Source organism: Gopherus evgoodei, chromosome 3 (genome assembly GCF_007399415.2).
Source record: "Gopherus evgoodei ecotype Sinaloan lineage chromosome 3, rGopEvg1_v1.p, whole genome shotgun sequence".
Lineage (NCBI taxonomy): Eukaryota > Metazoa > Chordata > Testudines > Testudinidae > Gopherus > Gopherus evgoodei.
This window is the reverse complement of record NC_044324.1, coordinates 64,717,044-64,742,385: the sequence shown is the minus strand read 5'-3', so window position 1 is coordinate 64,742,385 and position 25,342 is coordinate 64,717,044. Positions and strand designations below refer to the sequence as shown.

General features: G+C 42.4%; 1 protein-coding gene across 4 annotated transcripts in view; it reads left to right on the top strand.

Annotated features, from left to right (window-relative positions):
* Positions 1-6,215: 6,215 nt before the first annotated feature.
* LMBRD1 (LMBR1 domain containing 1) overlaps positions 6,216-25,342 on the top strand; it is a 240,092-nt gene continuing 220,965 nt past the window's right edge. For all 4 annotated transcript variants that reach the window (XM_030555680.1, XM_030555679.1, XM_030555677.1 and 1 more), the window contains exons 1-3: positions 6,216-6,312; positions 8,561-8,737; positions 15,348-15,408. In XM_030555680.1, coding sequence (XP_030411540.1) covers positions 6,253-6,312; positions 8,561-8,737; positions 15,348-15,408 — 298 coding nt within the window. In that variant the 5' untranslated portion in view covers positions 6,216-6,252. The remainder of the gene's footprint in view (positions 6,313-8,560; positions 8,738-15,347; positions 15,409-25,342) is intronic.

The window sequence follows — 25,342 nt, the reverse complement described above, 5'->3', positions numbered from 1 at the left end:
TTCCACTAAAATCAGTGTAAAAAAAATTGCAGAAAAAAATTCCTTTGCTTTCAGAGTAAATCTAACAATTTTCAGGCCAAACCAATTATCCAAGCCAAAGATATAGTGCAAAAATATTACTTAATTATAGGAGATAGTACTTTCTTCACAAATTAAGGTTGCAACTGTCTCTCCATAGTAAGTATCAGAGGGTAGCCGTGTTAGTCTGGATCTGTAAAAGCAGCAAAGAATCCTGTGGCACCTTATAGACTAACAGACATGCATCTGAGGAAGTGGGTATTCACCCACGAAAGCTCATGCTCCAAAACGTCTGTTAGTCTATAAGGTGCCACAGGATTCTTTGCTGCTTCTCCATAGTAAATATGCCCATACTATTAAAACTGGCTGGAATTTGAAATTTCCAGTTCATGGGAAATTTTCAACCCTCCCTGAGCCAGACCTCAATCAGAACTGAGCCACAACCTCTCCCAGCCAGACCCCAGCCTTCCTGAGCCAGATCCCAACCAGAACTGGGCCAGAGCTTCCCCGATCCAGACCCCGCACAAAACCAAACTACAGCCTTCCTGGACCACAACCAGAACTACGCCACAGCCTCCATGACTCAACACTGAGATACAATCGCTTGGAATTGAGCCCCAAACCAATCCCAATCCCTATACTTAGTTGGGTCCCCAACAGAACTGTCCCAGAGCTTCCCTGAACCATAACTGGGATCAGAGCCGACCCAGCACCAGGCTCTGGAATGAACTTAAGCCTTCCAGAACCAACCCCCAAACCAGAACTAACCCCTAAACCCAAACACAACCTCCCCAAATCAGAACTAGGCAACAACCCTTCCCAAACCAGAACTGGGTTGTAACCTGAACTCAGGCCCAACCCAGCCCTCTCTACCTCTTACAATTAAACAAAAATCTGGGTTTAGTCCTAGCCTCCCCCAAACACAACTCAGGATAGGAGAATGTGGGAGGCAGGAGAGGCTGAAAGTTGCAGAGGAATGTGGAGAACTGAGGAAGGTTAAGGGGGCTTTCAGTGGAAACAGGGTAAGTATGAGGGTATGGATACTGTAAAGGGTAAGAGAGAGAAAATGTCCAGGCAGGTGAATCAAGGGGGTGAGCTCAGGACAGGTGCCTGTGAGGGACCATGAAGGGAGAATGTGAGTGGGCGAGAAGACTGAGGCCAAGTCTTCACTACTTGCCGTATCGGTGGGTAGCAATTGATTTCTCGGGATTTGATATATCGCGTCTCATCTAGACACGATATATTGATCTCCGAAGGTGCTCCTGTTGACTCCGGAACTCCACCAACGCGAATGGCGGTAGCGGAGTCGACAGGGGGAGCCGTGGACGTTGATCCCGCTCCATGAGGATGGTAGGTAACTCGATCTAAGATACTTCGACTCGATCCCCTCCCCTAGTGTAGACCAGCCCTGAATGGGGAAGGGCGGGGAGACAAGATAGCCCTAGAAGAGTGGGTCCTGCATTCCAGGAGGGTAAGTACAGCCCTTCTCTGGGCAGCCAGCAGGGAGGCTCATATTTTTGAATGTGTGTTTCAGATTGAATTTTGAACTTGAAATGATTACATGGACTTTGGAGTGGGAGTTGGTTTCCTCTAAAGACTGAAAAATAAAGCAAACAAAACTCAGCATTTATTATTTTGGAAAACTCATGATTTTTAGGCTGATCTCATAATTTTCGTGGCTTGTCGCATGATTTTTGAATGCTTAGAGTTTTCAATACTGTGATTTATATTCTGAACTGTTGCAGTTTCACTGCCCTCCTGGGCCTAGCCCACACTTTCTGGCCCAGGTCCCAGAAGAAAGATTTCTGCTGAAGCTTTTGAAAAGCCATCAGGAGGCAGCTGCAGTGAAGCAGTGCAAGTAGTGCAGAAATTGAGGCAAGCACCCTGCCGAGTTCCCTAGGGAACAGGCAGGCACCCACCACTACAGTCACAGACTAAGGGGAATGAGTTGTTGCTGCAGAACTACAGAATGAGGAAGATACTCTGGAACACTGATCTGTGCTTGCCTTTTCATTAGCACCATTAAAGGAGAGTGAGAACCTCCCCTTCACTGTGCAAATGAACTTGATGATCACTCTGTGGAAGGTAACAGCTGCCTGCCAGCAGGGAACTAACTTGAGATCAGAAAATCCATTATGAGAGTTACTGTGGTGGAGGGTTTTACCAATAGAAAAAAGAACTAATTCAGGAATGGCCTGTGCTATATAGGAGGTCAGACTAGATGATCACAATAGTCCCTCTGGCTTTTGTAATTTATGAAAGCATAATTTTAATCTTCTGAAAATTTAACTGAATAACCATAGTACCTATTAATCATTGTTCTCCTTGATTATCCAGACATTGACTCTATCCACTTAGGTCCCTAATCACAAAATCCCCACACCACAGAAACTGTCAAAATGTGTCACTGGTTTCCCCCCCCCCTCAATTTTTGAGCTAGAGAAGGAATGAGTATGTGCTGGCACTAGGAACTCCCACTCTTTGGGAGGGGGAAGAAAGAATGTACAGGCTCCCAGACACTGGCAGTTTCAACCTACAAGGAAACACTATACCTGCATGTCCACCTACCCACCCACTGCCTCCGTCCTCTGCGTCTCCCTATGGACTGTGTTTCTGTTTTGCCTCTAACAAAACCAGAAACTAGTAGACAAGGGCAGAGTAACAGCAGATTTGTAAGAATGGTGCTTCCTTGCTGGAGAATTACAACAGGAACAGTATACAGGGATGAGATAAGCAACTGAGATACAGAAGTGGGTGTGAGTGGCAACTTTGTAATGTATTTGTTGGTTTGTTTTCCAAAATGATGTTCATACAGTTGCTTGCTGAAGAATCTGACTGTTTATCACAGAATTCTGATTTTCAGTTATAGGCCTTACTAATATTGACTACATTCATGTACTTTTACAAAACGTACATACAAAAACTTATAGCTGTATGGAGGTGAATGTTTTGGAGATGTTAAATCAACAATCTGCTTTTTATATATGTCTAAAGGATTCAGTTACTGGATATATTTTGCTATTGGGAATTGAACCCATGGTCTCCTCTTTCATTTCTTACTAGTTATTTTGTTCAGGCAAAGAATTTGAGTTATGGGAAGAAGATACTTACACACTGGCATCTTGTGACCAAAGATGACTCCTTATGGTTTAAGTCCAGGACACTCTTCCCAGGACATTTTTTCTAAAGCAGAAACCAAAGTGTCATTACATTCTTCTTTCTCAGGTGCTTGAGCCTCTCTTATCCCCAAAAGCTCCTACACTTCTGAATGTATGAATTGGCTTAATAAATGCTTATCTTGTTTCTTTCATTTTGACCTTTTTTCTTGTTTTTCTCTTCCATCTGTTGTCTGGGGGATTTTTTCCTCCTAATTTCCTCTTCTTTTCCCTCCACTATCTTATTTCTTTTGCCTCTTTCCCCCCCCATCTCATCTAGTACTTCTTAACCGATGATTTCTCTTTTCCCTTTATCCTGTTATCTTTGTTTGTCTTCTTCATGTTGTCTAGCTCCTTTCTTTTCCGCTGCCCATTATTTCTCCGTTTCCTTCTCTTTTTCCCTGTTTTATGTCTCTCCTCTTATGCATTCTCCTTTGCTTCATTTGCTCTCCCTATCTCTGGATAAGGCAAGTGGAAATTGTTATTAATATGCCCCTTCACCAGGAATCATCACCCCACAGCTCTCTCCTTTGGTTTGGTCAGGTCTTCATCCCTGTGCAACTCACTTGACTCTAAGCACTGGCAATAAAATGATGCAAACACTGTGAACAAGTGCTGTGAAGGTGAACAAAGAGGAGTGTTATAGTTACTAATGTTGAAGATAGCTTGGCAGAATTGATGGGTTTTCAGAAGTTTCTAAAATGAATGGTTTAATAGGATTAATTGACACACAAATATACCTCACAGCTTCAAGTGCTAAATTCACCAACCCAAAGCTAGAGGGCTGCCAGATATGGAAATGATGTCTGTATACTCTGCTAGTACTGGAATCTGATGTTTGTAAGTTTTAGTGGCAGTCCTACAAGGTTTTCTCAAACTGCACCATTAGGAAGGAATGGCATAGTTTAGTACTTCCTCAGATGGGCCAACTCTATTCCTGTTTGCTATTATTTATTTATTGGACAACAGTGTGCTCAGTGCTGTTTAGAAGAAGAAAGTCTGCTCTGAGAACTGTAGAGTATCACACAATACAGTATAATACAGATGCATAAAATTTGTAAGCTCCTGCTTAACTGTTGATAGTCATTGAAGAGTTGCACGAATATAAAAATGACAAGAAGTTCAAAACTGCACCAATAGCCCGTCTCAAGTGGGGGTCCATGGCCCCCTGGGTGGCACCAGGGCTCTAAGCTTTAGCCCTGCAGGGGCACCAAGCTTGGAGCTCGAGGCTTCATTCCTGTGGGGGGCGCTGGGGCTCAGGGCTTCAGCCATGCAGTCAGGACCGGCGCTAGAGTTTTTCGCGCCCTAGGCGCATGGCCAAGAAATAGGCTTTCTTTTGCATCCCATCCAAAAATCATTTTTTCTGCAGGGAAGCAAAGAATTCTGTGGGGGACATAAATTCTGCACATGCACAGTGGTGCAGAATTCCACTAGGAGCAACAAATTGACCAGAGTAGTAGGGAGACAGCATAGCATCTGCACAAACAGGAGGGGAGAAAAACTTTATCCAGCAATACACTTCAAAGGAATACACTTCAAATGTTCACTAGATTATAAAAGAAAGGGAGAGAATGCCTTACCTATCCTTCAATTTGGGGACATAGGGAACAGCAATTTCCGAGCTTATGAACCACTCCAACAAGCCAACGGCTGCTCCCCAGACCAGGTTCCCCCCTCCCTACTCCCTGAACTCCCCTGGAGAGTGCACAGCCCTGCCATGAGCCCTCCCCACTCCACTCTGAGTCCACTCACTGTCTTTGTCAGAGCCGCCTTCTGGAGGCATCGGAGAGCCAGAGCGTCCCACTTGTGGTGACGGCAAGCCCCAGCCATAGAGGAGCTGGTGCAGTGCAGGGGGGCAGCAGGCCTGTAAAGATGGTGGCTCCGCTAGCAGGGGCAGCCATGTCCCCCACCCCTCCTGTGCAGGCTGAAGCCTGGTGCCCCCCCCAGGGGCTCCTGCAGGCTGCAGCGGATGCATTAGGGCAGCAGCTCCCATGCGCCCCCGGCTTCCCCTTTGCTGCGCTCACGCTCTGCGACGCCTGGGCATGTGAGCCGCCACCGCTGGGGAACGGGGCCCTGAGCCTGCTCCAGGAGGGGCAGCAGCGGCTCACACGCCCGGAAGCCGCAGAACCCGAGCACAGTGACGGGGGAGCCAGGGGGCAGGCCTGCTCAGGCTGCAGCCCAGCAGCCCCCATGTGCCCCCTGGCTCCCCCCTCACCATGCTGGGCAGGAGAGGCAGGGGGTGTGGCTGCTCCCCACTAGCGGTGCTAGTGCTTTGCAGGGCTGCTGGCCCCACTGCACTGGCTCCTCCCTGGGTGGGGCTCCCTGTCCCTGCAAGCTGACACTCTGACTCTCTGGTGCCTCAGAAAGGCAGTTCTTCCTTGCCAAGCCAGGGCACTGCTTTTTGGCACCCCTCCACCCCCCAACCACTTGGCGCCCTAGGCGACTGCCTAGTTCACCTAGTGGTTGCACCGGCCCTGGGTATTTCTGGGTAGGCTCAGACCTTGTACTGTGTCAGGGTTGGGCGCAGCCTCATTGCTGAGTTCATGTCCCGTGGGGGAGAGCTGCACAGTGATCTCCCACCTCTGTGCAGCCATGCTAGGGCCTCCACATTTATTTGACCAATAACATCTGCAAAATTTTAAAATATTATTTGCAGAATTTTTATTTTTGGTGCACAACGCCCTGGGGACCAATTTGCGTCGCTAGTTGGAAGACATAAATGAACGTCCATTGCCTCTGGGGACGGAGCCACGGGGTATGTGGGGGGGGTGTTATTCCCCGGCTCAGCGGCTTCTACTGCTTAGCTGGGCTTCCGGGGCTTCTGCCGAGGGTGGGGCTCAGCGGCTGGGAACACCCAAAGGGAGAACATTTTCCATCTCCCGAAGTGCGCGCGGACACACCCTCTCCCTCTCTTCATTGGCTGTTGGCTTAATGACATCGAGCTCGCGCCACTAGAAACGCTACGTTTGTGCGCCCTGGGTTGTTTAGCGGTTTCCATAGTAACTAAGCAGGCCTCGCCCCTTTAAAGGGCTCCTCCGCGGGGCAGGGGGTGGTGCTACCGCTGTTGCCGGAAGTGAAGATGGCGGCGGCCTCTTCGGAGCTGCTAACGGGCTGGTGCCTTTTCGGCCTCTCGCTGCTGGTAGGAGGAGGTGGCGCGGCTCCAGTGGAGCTTCTTCCCCTTTCCTGGGCTGGCCGCCCTGGCTCTGGGAGGCCGCAGGCTCTTCCTTCCCGTACAGTCTTTGGCGGGAACGGATTACCACACGGTGCCCCCTCTTCGGGTGCTTGGTGACCGGGGTAACGAGCACTCCCCGCTCACTCGTGGATCCTAGCAGCATGTGCTTCTCAACCACGCCCCTAGTGTCCGGGCTAACGGGCTCCCGCAGGCCCTTAACCCCAGAGACAGCAAGGAGGGAACTAACTGGCCCTTACCTTCCTCCCCCACCCCCCTACTGAGGGGGGTAACGGAGCTCTTTGCCCATCCCCTACTCCTTGGGGTCTGGGGCTACCGACTGCGCTCCTGCACGCCGGCCTTGGGGTCTCTGGTTCCTCGGGGGGTAGCCAGCGGAGACAGGCTATGCAGGGGTCCTGTGGCAAAACAGCATGTGGTCACGTAATTACAGACTGTACCCTAAAGCACTGAGCTGAGGTTTCACAGCAGCCCTAATTCTGGCACGTCCTAACTTCCAAATGCCTGACTTTGCAATCTTATTGCTGGTCATCTTGGGTGTAATTTCATAACTTAAAAAAAAGAGAGAGAAACTGGAACTATAGTGGCCATCAGTTCTGGTCATCAGTTGGTTTTAGGTTCTTAGATCCTGAGCACAGGCCTTTGCCACTTGAACTAATGGAGTGAAAGGTAGCAGCAATATTAGGCTATCTTCTCTCGGGGGAGAGAGAACAAACTACCTATGGCTTGGGCTACCGTATGGCTAGCATTTGACTGTCTGGCTGGTATTTTTATGGATTTGCCAGTTGCAAGAAAAATAATTTAATCTGCAAGGGGTTTTTTGTGTGGTCTAAAGATTAGTATTATTATCACAGTACGCTGGGATATCTAATGTTAAGTTTTTCTGTCCAGCTAAAGATGCTGCAGTGTTCCCACTTATGCAGTTTATCTGATAATAGATCAAGACTATTGAAAATCCAGCTACTGTCTACCCACCAACATGCAGATGCACTGTGTGTGGGGGAGAAGGGGGATGTTTGAGCCATGCTAGAGTAAGATGTGTGATGTTATCAATCTTATTTGTATGTGTTTTCTCTCTAAATACTATAAGTGGCTGTTGAAGGGGGTTGTTGAGTTGCTTTGTGCTTGGGGTTACATCGGGCTTGTCTTGTAGGGGTATATGTGCCATGTGTTTTGCATTTCAAAGGTAGTAATCCTATCCCTAGCAGATGTTAGTCATGTTTAATGCACAGCCAGAAGATGTTCTGATATTATGGTGATTGAGAGCAGTTTAAGTATCTATATAGAATAGAAATACAGGCCTTGGCTACACTTGAGAGTTAGAGCGCTGTGGGTGGCTTTATAGTGTTGTAACTCACTCCCCATCCACACTGGCAAGGCACATACAGCTCTGTATCTCCATGGCTACAACACTGCTTGTACTCCACTTCCCCAAGAGGAATAAAGAGTATAGCACTGCTGCTGCAGTGCTGGGGTACCAGTGTAAACAGGGAATAATCTTAGTACCCTGTAACTTCGGAAGCTTCCCATAATCCTTTTAAGTGAAGGTCCCATTCTTTGTTTTGTTGTGAACTCCGGGCTCCTGAAGCTGCTTATTAAAAAAACAAACATAGCTACGATTGCTGTGAATGAGCAGAGGCAGGGGGGCTTTCTTTGGAATGCCCACAGCTAGTGTTTGCTTGAAGAGAGCGTGAGGGAGGTGACTTGAGAAGAAAAGCAGTGCAGCGGGCGGGAGGGAGTGGGGGTTCCATTTCGGAGCAGCTGCTTATCTGGTCTGTGAGGAAAAAAACAAACAGCTGTTGTTTGCTTTCAGTGAATGAGAGAAAGGGGTGGGGGAGGGGGTCAGAACTTGCAAGGCAGGGCACTGACACAAAATGTCAGCTCCAAAAATCCACACTCCCTGTCACACTCCACCCCACCCCCTTTTGAAAAGCACTTTGCAGCCACTTGAATGCTGGGATAGGTGCCCATAATGCAACACTTCTAATGCCACTGCAAATATGGCCACGACAGTGCGCTGGTAGCTGTCAGTGTGGACAGACTGCAGCACTTTTCCCTACTCAGCTGTACAAAGACAGGTTTAACTCCCAGCGCTGTACATCTGCAAGTGTAGCCATACCCACAGTTTAACTTGAGTGCCATTTCTGATATTCTTGTGCTGAACTGCATTATGGTATCTATCTTTTCTTTTCTATTTTAGGCTATTCTGGCTTTTTGCTGGGTTTATGTGCGCAAGTACCAGAGTCGACGAGAAAGTGAAGTAGTTTCTACCATAACAGCTATTTTTGCATTGGCAATTGCACTTATCACATCAGCACTTCTGCCAGTGGACATTTTTCTGGTTTCGTATATGAAAAATCAAAATGGCACATTTAAGGTATGAACTACTTAGCTATTGGCATTCAGTAAACCATATGTCACCAAAACTGCTTTGCCATATGTCTTCCATCTCCCTTTTTGTTATCTCTTCATTCTGAGTTATCAAACTGTCATATTTTAATGCCTTATTTCATTACTGGAATTTTTGTCTTGGAAGAATGCTAGCATTACAAACTAATGTCATTTACTTCTAAAATAGATTTATCCTCATAACTTTGTAATGTAAACCTGTGTTCTCTCATTAAAATATTAATATTACCAACTTTTTTATAACATACACAAGAATAGTCTTGTCTAGGTGCTGGAGGGTTTATTCATTTAACACTGCATACATAGAAATGAGGAGAGACTCCTAAATATTTTCTGTAGTTCATACTATAAAATAATTATATTTTTGTATAATATAAATATACCCAAAGAACAGAACAAGATGTATCTTTCCAAATGAGCTCTCAGTCCAAGGTCTGCTCCACACTTAAAATTTAGATCGACTTAGCTACCTTGCTCAGGGCTGTGAAGAACGTTGTTCCCTCAGCATCGTAGTTAGTTTGAACTAACCCTTGGTATAGACATGGGTACATTGATGGAAGAATTCTTTTGTTGACCTAGCTATGGCTTCTTTGAGTGATGAATTAACTACATCAACAGAAACATGTTCCTTATGGCACTACAGACTCACAAATTTAACAATTCAACATGTTTTAATGGTTATCAACTAGTTCTTAGGAAAATAACCAAATAGAAATAAAAAACATGGTTAAAATCAGTTATTTAAATATGATTTCCTGCTTGCTGATTTAGTGATTTAAATTGCCAGTTTTAATTGTGACCTAAATAATTTCCTCCCATTACAAAGATTGCTTTTGTACACTGCCTTTCCATATTTGTCTACCATTTATTTTTTCTCAAAACACATGCTCTTGCATACATTGATATGGGCGTTATGGGTAACCGCTTCAAAGGTTAAGTCAAATGCTTTACACGTTTACAGGGTGGACAACTTGAATCCATGCTACTGTTCGTTTGGTGAATCAGATAACTTATCTGCACAAAGAATGTATAATTAATGTTGAGATTTTAAACTGACATGAACATTTTCAGTTAAGGTTCTCCCAATGGGAAAAATCTTCCACCTTTGTGCATATGGATTCTAATTAAGAATAGATAAAACAGTTTTCTTCTGCTCTGCTTCTTCCTTCAGACATGTTCTTGTAGTCTTTACCTTGAAAAGGAAAAACACTTCCTTAGATTTTCCTTGCCTGTGTACCCATCATCCAATTTCCAACAAACCATTCACTTCAAAACTCTAGAACAGAACATGGCCATGTCTACGTCTAAAATTTTGCAGCGCTGGTTGTTACAGCTGTATTAGTACAGCTGTATAGGGCCAGCGCTGCAGAGTGGCCACACTTACAGCAACCAGCGCTGCAAGTGGTGTTAGATGTGGCCACACTGCAGCGCTGTTGGGCGGCTTCAAGGGGGGTTCGGGGAACGCGAGAGCAAACCGGGAAAGGAGACCAGCTTCGCCGTGGTTTGCTCTCGCGTTCCCCGAACCCCCCTGCAAACCGCAGGGAAGGAGACCAGCTTGCTCGGGGTTCCGGGAACGAGAGAGCAAACCAGGAAAGGAGACCAGCTTCGCCGCGGTTTGCTCTCGCGTTCCCGAACCCCCTGCAAACCGCAGGGAAGGAGACCTGCTTGCTCGGGGAACGGGAGAGCAAACCGCGGCGAAGCTGGTCTCCTTTCCTGGTTTGCTCTCGCGTTCCCGAACCCCCCTGCAAACCGCAGGGAAGGAGACCTGCTTGTTCGGGGTTCTGGGAACGAGAGAGCAAACCGGGAAAGGAGACCAGCTTCGCCGCGGTTTGCTCTCGCGTTCCCGAACCCCCTGCAAACGGCAGGGAAGGAGACCTGCTTGCTCGGGGAACGGGAGAGCAAACCGCGGCGAAGCTGGTCTCCTTTCCCGGTTTGCTCTCGCTCCTGAACCCCCCTGCAAACCGCAGGGAAGGAGACCTGCTTGCTCAGGGTTCCGGGAACGCGAGAGCAAGCTGGGGAAGGAGACCAGCTTGATTACCAGAGGCTTCCTCCTTCCACGGAGGTCAAGAAAAGCGCTGGTAAGTGTTTACATTGGATTACCAGCGCTGGATCACCAGCGCTGGATCCTCTACACCCGAGACAAAACGGGAGTACGGCCAGCGCTGCAAACAGGGAGTTGCAGCGCTGGTGATGCCCTGCAGATGTGTACACCTTCAAAGTTGCAGCGCTGTAACTCCCTCACCAGCGCTGCAACTTTCTGATGTAGACAAGCCCCATGTAAAAATGTGGCCTTAATACAGTTATAGTATCTGAAGTTATGGTTTGATTATATGAATCTGATTTTCATATAAAATAATCGAAGTAATTCTGACATAAAACTTAAACCAGTTGAAGGTGTTCAAGATGATTTTATTGTAAAACTGGCTTTTTCTCTGGAATTAGCAGCTCGTAAACTGTCCCATATCATGTCCTCAGTTTTCCGTAACTTGTGGTTTCGAAAAATACTAACATATATTCATAAGCCGAATATTTTTGGTAAAAAAGTGATGCATCAAAGAGCGGGGGTCAGTTTATAAATGGGTCTACACCAAAATTTGATGATTTTAAGCTCTATGGAATCATTGAATTGAATATCTAATACATTGTCGTTTTGTTTATCTGGAACGTCTGCAGGCATGGGGCCCCTCAAAGTCTGCAATTCCTGTTGGCTGGGAATGGCAAACCATGGCAACGGGGAGCTGAGGGGCTCCATGTCTGCAGACGTTCCAGGTAAACAAAACGTCCAGGCCTGCTAGCGGCTCTACTGTAATGGGCCAGGAGCCAAAGTTTGCCAACCTCCGAAATATAGGTCTGGCTTATGAAAGGGTCATATAGTTTTTGCTATTTTTACCTATCCATCTTGGGGGATTGGCTTATAAACGAATAGGCTAATGAATAAGAATATACAATAGTTTTTCTATGTCCCATACCCTTGTCTTCATAATACTCCTTTGCAGTTTTGGTAGTTTGAGGAAATAGGTATTGTATATATGGATTTAGTTCAATATCCCTTAATCCCAAACCATCTGCATTAAAAAAAACTTTTTTTGTTTATAAAATGCATATCTGATAGTCAAACTAAATGTATTACCCGCACCCCAAACACATTAACTGTACCAAAACTAGATTTGCACCGTCCCCTAAAAGAAAAGCCTTTGTAACCTGAACCTACCTGTCTGTCTGTCTGTCCCTAGAAGCCAATGGGAGTGGAAGTGGTTCCTTAGTGAATAAATGAACCCTTAACAGATTCTGGCATTGATAGACAATGGGATAAGTAGCTGGGTGAGGGGAATGTTAAATGACTGACAATTTCTTAAATTCCAAGTACAACTTTTAGTGTGTGTTTTTTTTTTTTCTTTGTTTGTTTTTTAAAAAGCTTCGTGAAGCAAAATATTCTTTGTAAGCCGAAGACTGGTCAATTGAATTACTTTATCATAGGACAATGGAATTTGAAAGGAAATAGAAATAATAGATGCAATTTTTAATTACTAATAACTTGCATTGTACTGTACATGTAATCTTCTCTGGAATATACCTTTGTTCCTGTAGGTAACTTGCATTTTTTAAATAATTAAATTGACAAAGCAAACTTTATGTTGGTACATCTCAAGTTGCTGCTATCCTCCCTGTTGCTCTCCTTTAGCAGAGAACTCGGCTGCTACATATGGAGATTATCTGGTAGAACGTAGATGCCAAACTGGAATATCTTTCTAACAGTGGCATATGATTCTGTTGCTGTCATCTTAATTCCTGGTTACCTCTCCTTCACGATTTTTGAATACCGTTAACTGATGGCTAAAATTGCACTTGTTTGTGGCTAATTGGCACCTGGATGATTTGGTGCCTGCTATTGTGACCTTATTTCATATTTCCTTTTGACATACATTTGCATTACTTTTGACAAGACCTTTTTCATATCCTCTTTTAAGACTTTCATGAGACCAGAGAAGTGCTTCACTGTGACCATATGTTTAAGTTAACTCTTCATTTCCCTTAAGAGCACATAATTAATTAAAAGGAGTGCATTCATTTTTAATACTTGCTATTTAAAAAAGCAAACTATGCATGAGAACTTTTCTGTCAAAATTAAGTACTCTCTTATTCTCTTTATATAAAATCAGTCCCAAAATCCTATCTCTGCCATGATGATGCTTAGAAATTCCTGTTCTAGCATTTGTTGGGCATGTTAGGATTTTTTCCACCCTAAACTCTCCATTTTATTGCCTCCATGAGAAGCACTTAACTCAGGAATGTGCTCTCCTTATTTGATCTGCCAGAACCCCTATCTGTTAAGCTTTGCAGCATGTGTGAAAGGTTCTTATGCTCTGACATCTGGGGAGGAGAATGGGTAAGAGAAGGGGTCATTGGCTAGCATGTGGTAATTGGATCCTGCCCCAAACTTGGTTATGATTGTGAGATAATGAACTTAATGTGAAGTTTGTTTTGACTTGCTGTGAACTTTCAGATTTGTAAATAGTACACAATGTGGGATAGATGTTTCTATTCGACAAATAGTCTCTCTAAGCATGGATTTTCTTGACACCTAATACACAGACTGTCTTAATCCCTTTTTATAACTACTAACCTATAACATGAGTAAGGTCTCTGTAAATGATAACTTACTGAGGAAAACTGGAAAATTTAATAAACAAGCCTACCTGAAACTCAAATTTTGGAACGTTGACTGTTTGTGCAGGGGTTGATGAAGTTGAGGATCTTTGTTCCCGGAAGTGTGGGTTTTAGACATCTTAGGTCTATCTTCTTGTTATAATTCTTAGGGCTTGACAAACACACTCTTTGTACCATTTGACTATACTGCTACAGTTAAAGCAGTATTATCCCTAGTATGGATGTAGTTTTATGGGTATAAAGGTGTTTATACCAGTACAGATGTTCCTGTAAGGGAAGAGGAATAAAGCTATGCTAATCAAAGGCATCTTTTTAGTCATATAACTGCATCCACACTAGGTGTTCTACCTATTTAACTATTTTGGTGGGAAAAAATCACAACCCCTAACAAATATTGATACTGGTATAAAACCTGTGTAGACCAGGCTTTAGCCACTAGTATGAATCCCTAAATGTATCTTAGACTTTGCGTAGGAAATACTAACTATAACATGCACAGTAAGGTGGTAGTCGTATGCCTATGTTTAGGAGTGAAGGAAGAGTCTAAGGGCCTGTCTACACTAGAGCCCTAAGTCGATCTATGTTTGGTTAACTTATAGCCCCCACAGTAATTAATGCAGTGGTTGATGTCCATACTACCCTCCTTCTGTCGGTAGTGCATGTCCTCACCAGGAGTGCCTCCACTGACGAAGAGGGGCAGTGTGGGGGCTCTCAGGTCCATACAGCTCCATGCTGGGAGCCCAGCTGCCTCCCAGGTTTCTCACCTTCCTGCTCCTAGCTGGAGGTGCGGAGGTAGCTGCCACCCAGGCTTCTTGGCTCCCTGAGCAGGGAGTATCCAGGCAGCAGCCCAGCTAGGAGTGGGAAGCCTGGAGCAGCTGTCCTTTGTCCGCCCAGCTTTCTTGTCCACCCAGCATGGAGCTGTGAAATTGACAAGACAGCCAAGATAAGTAAGACAATGTCAATACGGACACCACCTCTCCCTCACTATACTGACATAACTCCACCTTCATGAGAGGCACTTATATCAGTATAGTAGGGCACTTAGATCAGTGGGACAAGGCTGTAGCGTGTACACTGATGTAACTAGGGCTATGTAAGTTTCCTTACATCAACCTAACCGTGTAGGGTAGACCAAGCCAGAATGTGAGAAGTTAGCCTACTCTGCCTACGTGGTCAACATGCTATTTCTTCTTAAGCAGGTTTTGAGTCAGTTCTCATACCTAGCTTTTATATTCAGCATCTTATTTTAAAAGTTTTCAAAATACAAAGGGCTTACCACTTATTTTTCTCAACATTCAACAATAATAAACCCCTCTGCTTCTTCCATTTACCTTTAAATTGGAGGTTAAGTAGCCAGTGCAGTTGGTCGGTCTGTCTTTTGCTGCAAAATTACTCATTATTACTATATAAATATGGCTCTAAAAGTGTACTATGGTAGATACCTGACAGATATATAATGAAAATGCTCTTTGATATCAAGTTTTCAATTATAAGTATCTTTTTATATTGATGTTTTTCTTTAATTATGAGTCAAGAGTTGTTCTGTGCTGTCTGTGGTATTTAGATGCAAGAATATTATGTAACTCAATCATCAAAACAAATATTAATAACTAGGGGCCTACATAAATGCCTCAGTAATGCAGAATGGTAACTATGCAGCCTTCTTACTATGTCTATGCTTTTTGTATTCAGAATTGGAAGTCTGAGTCTGTTCAAATTGTTCTTCCAGAGCTGTAAGAATTCAATTGATTGAATTCCTGGAAGCCACCAAGAACAAAGTCCCACGCTTCCCAGTTCATACATTTGACTATCACAAAATAGTTAGGATTTCAAAAATGTATTACATGGATTGAAAGTGTTACTTTTGTGAAATAAGTGTTCCATAATTTTTCCCCCTTCAATCTTCCTAGGAGTGGGCTGATGCTAATGTCAAGAGACAAATTGAGGACACAGTACTATATGGATATTACAGTAAGTTTTTAAAACTGCTTCTAAAATTAGGATTTTCTACAGTGACTGGATCATATATTGATACCTTCTAATTAAAATATTATATTGTAAGCTAATTTTCAAGGGGTTATAACTAAACTGAAAACTCATGCTGAGATAAACCTTAGTTCTGTCTACAGCAGGGGTAGAACACCTATGGCACGCATGCTGATTTTCAGTGGCACTCATACTGCCAGGGTCCTGGCCACCAGTCTGTGGGGCTGTGCATTTTATTTTAATTTTAAATGATGCTTCTTAAACATTTTAAAAAACTTATTTACTTTACATACAACAATAATTTAGTTATATATTATAGATTTATAGAAAGAGACCTTCTAAAAATGTTAAAATGTATTGCTGGCACGTGAAACCTTAAATTAGAGTGAATAAATGAAGACTCGGCACACAACTTCTGAAAGGTTGCTGACCCCTGGTCTACAATCAAAGCTTTTGTAGACTTTTCCTTTTTGTAAATTAAAATTACAGTTTGCTTATTAAAATGCAATCCTGGGGGCTTCTGCATGTGGGCTTATCGTTCCCATCACCGTCATAATGACAAAACGCTTAAAACTTGGCTAATGAGTTTTGGCATATGGACCTATAATACACAATGTGTACTATTGTTAATACACATTCATAGGCTAGACAATGAGTTTCTTAGGGATTTTTTGGGGGGGGGCCCTGCTCTTGTCACTTTTTTAGCATGTAGCATGGTATGTCAAGGTTTCTTACAATTAAGGTAATGTGAAGTTTTCCTACTGTATAACTCAGTGCAATTTTGTTTTTATATTGTAATGCCTATGGTTTGCAAGACCATTCACTGTTCAGACACTGCCTGAGGACTGTATTTATTTCTGTAAATGAGGTAATGGAGTATAAGGGTGATGAGCCAAAACAAAATGTAAGCAAGAAAACCATATTAGATCTACTTCTAAACTCTTAAAATGTGCTTTCTGTTGCTTTTGACATCTAAATTTTATAGAAAGTGTTGGATCCATCTTTGCAATCTGTCCTTCTTTCTAAATCAAAGATTGGAATAATGTATAATGTTATCTAGCACAAAGTTTTCAGTGAAAATAACTATCCTAGCATTGTGTTGAACTCACTATTCAAAACCAAAGAAACAAAACACCTGTCAGGGATGGTCTAGATCAGTGGTTCTCAAAGCTGGTCCGCTGCTTGTTCAAGGAAAGCCCCTGGCAGGCCAGGCTGGTTTGTTTACCTGCTACATCCACAGGTTTGGCTGATCATGACTCCCACTGGCTGTGGTTTGCCGCTCCAGGTCAATGGGTGGTGCGGGAAGAACATCCAACACGTCCTTCAGCCTGCGCAGCTTCCCGCAGCCCCCATTGGCCTGGAGTGGCAAACCACAGCCAGTGGGAGCCATGATCAGCCAAACCTGTAGATGCAGCAGGTAAACAAACCAGCCTGGCCTGCCAGGGGTTTTCCCTGAACAAGCAGCGGACGGGCTTTGAGAACTACTGGTCTAGATAATACTTAATCCTGTCATGAGTGCAGAGGACTGGACTAGAAGGCTTCTCTAGGTCCCTTCCAGTCCTATGATTCTATGCTATGACTCTAAACGATCATGTGTTGGGAGGAGACTACATTCAGTAGTTTAGTCTTTAATATGTATTATTAATCCTTAAAATGTATTAAACACATGCAAGAATAGTGAAGCTCAGATTTGTTTTCTGTGGTCTGGGCAAAATGTGTGTGATCTCTTTTTAAAGACCAATATTAAAAAATCTAATTTTAAGACTGAATTTCTTGAGGGAGAGAATACTCTTGAAGATTTGTTGCAATGAATTGTGCTAAATTTTCATTGAATTGTAAATCTTTCTTTCAGCTGGGCAATGACACTAGTACAAATACCTGGTAAATGTATAATCACATTTTGCATTAAAGTGGAACCTAACAACTCAAAACAAGGAAGGAGAGCTTGAGCCCAGGTGGTGGAGCTCCAGCTGTCCTCTTTATCCCTGCCTCCTGGGTGTGCACGGCCCTTCTGTATGAGCCGCAGTCACCCAGAGCTGACAACCGGAGTCCCGTCCCCCCCCAAAAAGCACACCCTTGTGCTTCCGTTAGGAGGCCTAACCCATAGTTTAATTAGAACAGCATTTCTCAAACTGTCAAAATTGTGTTCTCATCTGTCAGTTATCTTACTGGGTAACCCATAGTAGATCTAAAAATTGTAGTAACTTAATTGGATGCACTTTTATTTCACAAGGAAACTGTTGTGTTAGGATACTGTTTTCACTTAGTTTTACTGTTCAGTTTTTTCAGATTTAGCAAAGCAAAACTTTAACTGTACATGAATGCCAAAACCTTCAGATACACTGGACTGCAATAATGGCATATAAAACCCTAGTTGGTAATTTTATGTGCTAGGTATTCCGTTAAATTCACAAATATTTAATTTAAATAGTGTTGAGATTTCAAACTGCATAACAGACTTTATTTTTGAATAACTAATTCTTTATACTCAGCAAAGAATAAGTGTGAGAAACAACATTAAGTGATTTCTGAGGAAAGTTCTGCACTACTGAAAATGGAGGCTTAGAGCCACCTTTTCAAGCATTGCTACATGATAGTATTAGCCTATAGGTATCATCCGCTTTGAAGTATAATAAAGTTGATACTATCTCAATTTAATGTACACATTTTAATGTCATCGTACAGTTTTACCTCCAGATGGTGGTAGAGATTTACATATTGCATTAGATGTATTGTTTTTCTTTTGCTATTTTGCATTTAGTCAGATTGCTAAGGAAATAATGCACATTTTGTAACTTTTGCCTATACTGAATTCAACAGTAATACATCATTTCTAGCAAAATATATGCACATAGTATAAAAACATAGGTCAAATCACATTTGACCATTTTCCTGATGTGCTCTCAGAGTACAAGAAAATGTAATAGTGTTCATAAGACTCATACCAATATTTAGCAAATTTCCATGAAATATGACTTAAATGAGTTTATGCGTCTTGTAAAATAGCAGATATTTGAGGTCTAGGCTCCAAAATGAACAACCTGAAGCTTCTTCCAAAATAGGGTACCCATTGTCATAACATGCAATGCTGGTAAAGTTTGGTATACAGTGCAATGACAGCAGAGTTCTATATTAATGCTCCAGTCAAATGCTAGTGATGCTGCTGATGCATAGCCTCAGCATTCTTGTTTGTGAAGTGATTCATGGTATGAGGGTCTGGTTGTGAGACTTTGAAAGAAATTGTGAGGAAAGACACAATAGTGAAATTAATGGAATTCCTCACTTTAATATCTCATGTTTTTTAACTTAATGTTTTGATCTTCATGGACTCTTTATATCCTGTTGAGGAAGGAAAACCAAGTAACTCTTAAGATTTCCTGTGCCTACTGTAATACAAATTTAACATGGATGAATAGTAGTTGGGAAAAGCTTGCAAAGAGAATTTTTAAAATTCATGAAGGGAAAAGGATCACTTTCCTTAAATCATATACAACAGCACTCCCATCAAATAACCAAAAGGGAAATATACTTTCTAGTTCTCCTGCCATGATGTTATAGGCTTACTACTATGTATATCTTGGGGAAGAGCATTTTATAGTTGCAAGGCCATCTCCATGAAGATCCTACTTTATATAATCTTGAGATTATATATACTGATCTAGTAAACACTTTGTCCCCCAAAGTGGGGACAACAGAGTAACTCCATATTGGTCCAATATTTAAAGTTTTAACAGAAATATGTGGTAAGAAGCAGTGGTGTGTGGTTCATGTGACTCAAGGCCCTTGATGCTGTGACTCAAGGCCCTTGATGCTGTGACTCTGTGTTTTTGCATTACCTCTAAATTACAAGATGGTTTTCAAAGGAAGGCCCCTGTGTGACCTATTGGGGTTGAAGTTAGACTGAGTAGCTGTCACCCTGCCCTCTAACGTGGGAGGCCTTTTACAGTGCTTTTACTGTAGCCTCCAATCTGGACTGCTCGTAAAAAGCCTCCAGCATGTTCATCACTTCCAGATATGTCTGTGTGTGCTTCAGATAGCCACACCTTGGCTCTTACTAGCCTTGGTTATGCTGCAGGGTGACCCCAGCACACCCCAAGTCTTGGATCTTCCCCCTAGAAATATATGTTGTGTACTACCCAGCTCTCTCTTGGACAGTGCAACTATATTAAGTTGGTTATTCCTTTAAGGGAATATGCCATCTTATTATTTTAAACAATTATTCAGACACTTAAATTTAAACACACTGGATTAGATACAACAAAACAAAGGTTTATGAATTACGAAGATTAAGTAGGTACAAGTAATGAGGCATAAAAGTCAAATGTTTATTGGTGCCTTATTTAACAGTCTGTATCAGATTCAGATCCAGATTTTCTCACCACATGCTTTCAGCAGTCTTACTGACCAAAGTCTTTATTTCAGAACCCCTCCCCCAGAATCCAACAGCTGCTTCCCTTGTCTCTTCAGGTGCAATGAATGGGATGGCCAAGGTGTGTGTCTGTCTGCCCCTTCTTTTTTATAGTCCTGCCACCCCCTCCCACATCCAGGAGAAGCATTTCCAGATGAGAGAAAGTGACATGTAGTCTGTGTGGAAGGAAACTCCATGGTGGTGTTTTGCAAAGATGTAGATTTTTGCCCCTTTCCTGCCAAAGAATGGCCACTTAGCTGGTAATGGTGCATCAGTCGTGTTTATACTTGGCTGAGGTGTCAGCTTGTTCTTTTTTTTCCCTGAGGAACTGGTTTGGCTACTCCCTAGACTTATCTGGATGACCTACTTTGTTGTGATCTCAGCTTATGTTTATAACTTCACATATAATGCTGCTATGTACATTTTACCATGATAATAGTGATCTGCAAACTGAATTTTTAAATCTCTGACATGACATACTTCGTACAAATATTATTGCAGTAGCAAGTACGGCGTGAAAATGGGTATATTCTATCATACCCTGCTAAAATGTATGCCAGTAACACAGTCTAGAGGTTACAAGAGCATAGATCTGTGCAACCGCTTCAGGTTATAAATTTTGGCAATCTTCAAATGCTCAGCAGATGAGAAACCACTTGACAGCTACTAAAGGTTGGGATACTATATTTAGCTCATGACCAAAACTTAGAGCTACGCAGTGAGTCCTATCTGACCCATTTGGGTCATACATCATCACCTGGTAAGGCTGCCACCAAGCAATTGAGAGCTAGCTCTTTTCTTATCTCATAACTCTGCAAATCTTTGAGCCCATCAATACTTTCATGCTTAGCTGTTTAAAACTCAGATTTCTTGTACTCACTTGGTTAGACTGGCCAGACAGTGCTTCTGAAATGGAGTTGCTGTGAACTGAAGACACAATAATACAGATCTGAGGTAAATTTTTCAGAACTAATCATGTGTCTAAGTCCATCTTGAAAATAAAACTTAAGCATTCTCAAATGGTACCCCTGGGTGTTAGTGTACTATTCATGCTAAAGGTCATGCTACCATATCAAACCTCATAATGGCTTCTTGTACATATCCAATACATATGATGAAACCAGTGCTGGCAGAATGCTTGATTACCTGTGTTCAGGTGTGATAGTTCTAAAATGCTTACTGGGCATCATTAAGTCAACTGATTAATGTATGTTCTAAAATAGTTCGCTTGTTAATAATGTGTCACTTTGGGATTGGAAAGCAAACTGAGACTGCTTACTCTGTTTTGAAAGTGTTACACCCTCATGGTTGCTCTGAGTCACCAAAGGTGGTGGAGAGGAGAGGAACAAGGTGAGATACCTACCTAGTTAAAGGGTGTTTGTAGTTGGTTTTATCATTCTTTATTTCTCTAAGGACAGAAATTGTAACTGAATCTTTTAAGACGGTTGCTAAGTTTGAGGCAAATATTTTTTTTGATAAGTTACTTTGGTATTTGTCTTGTTGGCTTACACAAATAGTAGAAGACCCTGATTCTTTTGTGCTATATCTAAATAGCTATAATATGCATTTATGAATGAACTGTCACTTTATCTTTGACTTGTGCGACCTGGCTAGTCTAAACGAGTAAGTAGGCAAGGAAAACATCTAGTATGATGTGACAATTTTGAGGCATCTGTCAGTACAATTTATGAATTCTAGTTATGAAACTACTGTATCATGGAAAACCCTTATGAAGTGTGTACACAATTGATTGACCGGTCTTGCAACAAGTACATACCAGACAGAACAATCGGGAGTTCATAACTTTAATGACTGTTTGATCTGACAATAATTAAATATCCTAAGAGTTTGTGTTTAAGTACTGAGAAGATTACTTTCTCATCTTGTTTGAACAGAGGTGGGGGGGAAATGAAGAGTATAGAAATCCTCCAAGCAAGACAAAGGTGATTGAGTAGGAGCAGCTTGGAAAAAAGACTCTTGAGGGAGGCCTGGGGGAGGGAGTGTGATGGAAAGTTAAGTAGAAGGAAAGAGAACAGACTGGGCAAACTGCAGGAGAAGACTCCATGTTTCAGAACCCAAGCCGTGTACTGAAACAGAAGGGCCCTGGGTCATCCTGATCTTACCCCAAAAGATCCTCTGGAGTGGTGAGGAAACTGTGGCAGGGAAATCTTTGTAGTGGTAAAGTCCCCTTCAAAGACTGTTTGTTGCATGTGGTAGCATTCACACGCACCATGTTTCCCCTCCTTGAAGTAAACCCAGAAGGCTCTCTCCTTTTGGGTGGAGTTCTGAGAGAAGATATTAAAGCTGTGGGAGGAGTTTGAGAGGTCAGCATTCGTTTCAGTGAGTAGGTAGTGGGTCACATGATCTTAGCTCTCTAGAGGAGTGCGGATCCTTTATCTAGCATCCCAAAGGGTGTACCTAGAGACCTCAAGGCAGGGGACGGTACCTGGTCTCTGTTCAGACTCCAGAGGCTTAAAACACACAGGATCCTGCAACTGCATCCAAGTTGTCTGGTTTATGGTGGCCACCAGTTCTAGAACTAGTCTTCTGGTGGAAAAATGAACCAAGTTTACTGTTAGTGTAACTTGGTTAACTAAAATGGAATTCTGTTTCACTATGACAGTAGTGGGTGAATTTAATAGTAAAAAGTTCTAGATCTCTTTCCTGTGAGGAATTACTAGGTAGCAAAGGAGATACAGAGATCAGATTTTATGGTCTTTACAATGTCTTCCCATATGTACTGGGAAAATATGTTGGAGGTAAGAGGTTTCAGATTCTAACAGTTCTGCTGCACAGATATTGCAGAAGTTTAGTCAATTATAGTTTTTTCTTTTAAAAATCAGCTTGTGAATACCAGTGTTGATACAGCAGTCCTATCATTAGCATTAGTAATGAGCCAGAGTGACAGCAGAATAAGGCAGATTTCCCCCCCCTTTCACATACGAAAAACAGCACAGCACAGTTAAAGTGTATCCTACATGAAGTCCATTTTAGTTCTTAAATGCTTTTAAGTGGAGATCAGTATGAGAGTTCAGTTATAGTATTCATAATTTTCAGTGGGAAAATAATACATGTAGGTGGAATATTTAATTCTAGCAGTGACACTAATTTATAACTGTCTAGTGTTCCTAGTGTGTGTATGTGTGTATATAATTTTCTTCTTTTGTGACATCTCCATTACTAGATGGTTGCAACCATAGTAGCCAATTCTATATGGTCCTGAACTAATCTTTGTGGATAAATAGTCCTTTTGATCCATCCAGGATATTGCATTGTCCATCCAAAATCTTCTTTTTCTGTCTTTTGTTCATCAGCCATCAATTTTTGCTTCCAGTGCCTATAAAAATGCATTGCATGATGAATCCCTTAAAATGTGCCCTGCAGATCAAATCTTTTCTTAGAATCTTGTAATGTTTTTTGAGTTAAGTCCTCCCTAATACTCTTTAGTTGGTTAAGTGGTCTGTCCATGCTATTTTCAGACTTCTTCTGCAATACAATAATTCAAAGTATTGCTTCTTTATTGATAGTTTGTTTGAATGTCCATATTTTACAGCCATAATTTAACGCAGATCAAATTTAGAAGTCAAATCTTAATCTTCATATTTATCACTTCTCACCAGACATTTGTTCTTCCAGAACATCTTTTGCTGTTGCTTGCAGTGTCTGATCATCTGCTGTAATGATGCTTTCTAATTATCAATAATTTTCAGTTGCTGTATGGCTGTCTCGTTCACTGGAATCTTGCATGTTTTCTCAGGATCCTTGTATACCATCAGTGTTTTTTGTCCTGCCCACAGTCAAGTGTAGACCACATTCTTTATCATGTTCATAATCTCCACTAATTTTTCACATCTTCTGAATCGGCCAACAGCACTGTATCTACTGCAAAGTGAATATTATTCCTAATACAAGGTGGTCATTGTAACATGCCTGTGGATTAATACATTTCTGCTGCATTATTTTGGATTAATGCATATAGTATATAATAGGCAGAAAGAAGAAGAAAGAGTTGAATGCGTGCTAACCAGCTTTCTATCAAGGATATTCTCCAAAGAAAAATCAACAAGGTAACACGCACTAACCTCTTCAACTTAATACTGCAGGCAGTGTTGTACAGCAGCAAAACATGGGCACTGACTAAGATAGAGGATCAACAACTGTCTGTCACTGAGAGCGATGGAAAGAAGAATTCTGGGGATTTCAATCTGCTACCAAGTCCCCAGTGAAGTGACCAGACAGCAGGGTGAAGTACAGGATGTCTTTGAAAGCCGGTACAGTAAAATGTGATGGCTCACTGACAATTCATGGACTGCAGCTGTTGCTGAGTGGTACCAACGGGAACTGAAATTACCACTCTGCTGACCTCCGAAGAGAGAGGAAGATTTTTTTCGTGAAAAAGCATGGCTGCTCATGGAGAAGGAAGGCCAGGATAAGAGAAGTTGTATTGTGATCAGTGCAGTCTGTATAAGGGCTGAAGGACCAATCAGTCAAGTTGATCAAGAAATAAGCATTTCTCTTGCTTACATATCTACTTGTATGGCCTCCACTGCTTGGTGATCCTGTCTGTCTGACTAATGTGAGCTCCTGGTAAAAACTCTTTTCTGCTGTTGGATACAGACTTCCTATGCAAGAGAAGGATCTGCACTGCATCACGAACCCCAGTTCAGTGCCTCCTTTGGGAAGTGCAGCAGCTTCTCTGTTCACACTTAGGCCTTTCATCTTCTTCCTTCACCACATGTGGGAAATTCCTACTCCCCTGATTCCCCCCACCCCAAAAAAATGCTAAGCGCACCCAGAAAGTTGATCTTTTTTCAAGATGGAATGCAGTGATTGTTTTGAAGGATAACAACAATGATTTGAAATGTAACTCCATAACATTTTCATGCAAATTAGAAAGGTATTTCAAAGTTAATTTTAATGCCACAACACTTCAGGAATTCCAGAGGATTGTGGGAAACTATTTGCCCATCCACCAAGACCTTAACAACATCCTTCACCGCTGCTTCAAGTCACGTAAGCCCTTTTGGACCAATTCATTTAACCTTTAACAATCAACTTCAACCCTGATGAAGCTTGGAAAGCTCACAAGAAGTCACACTGACCATGCAGAGGTCAGCAGCTTTCATTAACTTTCAGGAGGCTGACACATGATCAGATCCAAATTTTAGTAATAGCCAACATAAAGGTCAAACTGCAAAGCAAGAAATAAGCAGCAAGTATCTGCAGAATTTTGGCAAACTGAAGGTTCATGAAAGAAATCCTTTATGGAAACTGCAGCAATTGAGGCTTCTAAAAATAGGGTTATCTAGGTACACATGGGTTACTAATGCTCTGTGCTTTGTATGTGCTGCTTGCTAGTCACAACTTCATTGCACTTATCTTGTTTAGTCCAGCAGTATGAAATTTCACAAAGTACAAAGCAGTTCATTGATGATTATCTTAACTTTAATGTTTCCATAACTTTAATTGTATGTGACAATTTTGTGTGTGTATTTTAACAGTTATTTTACA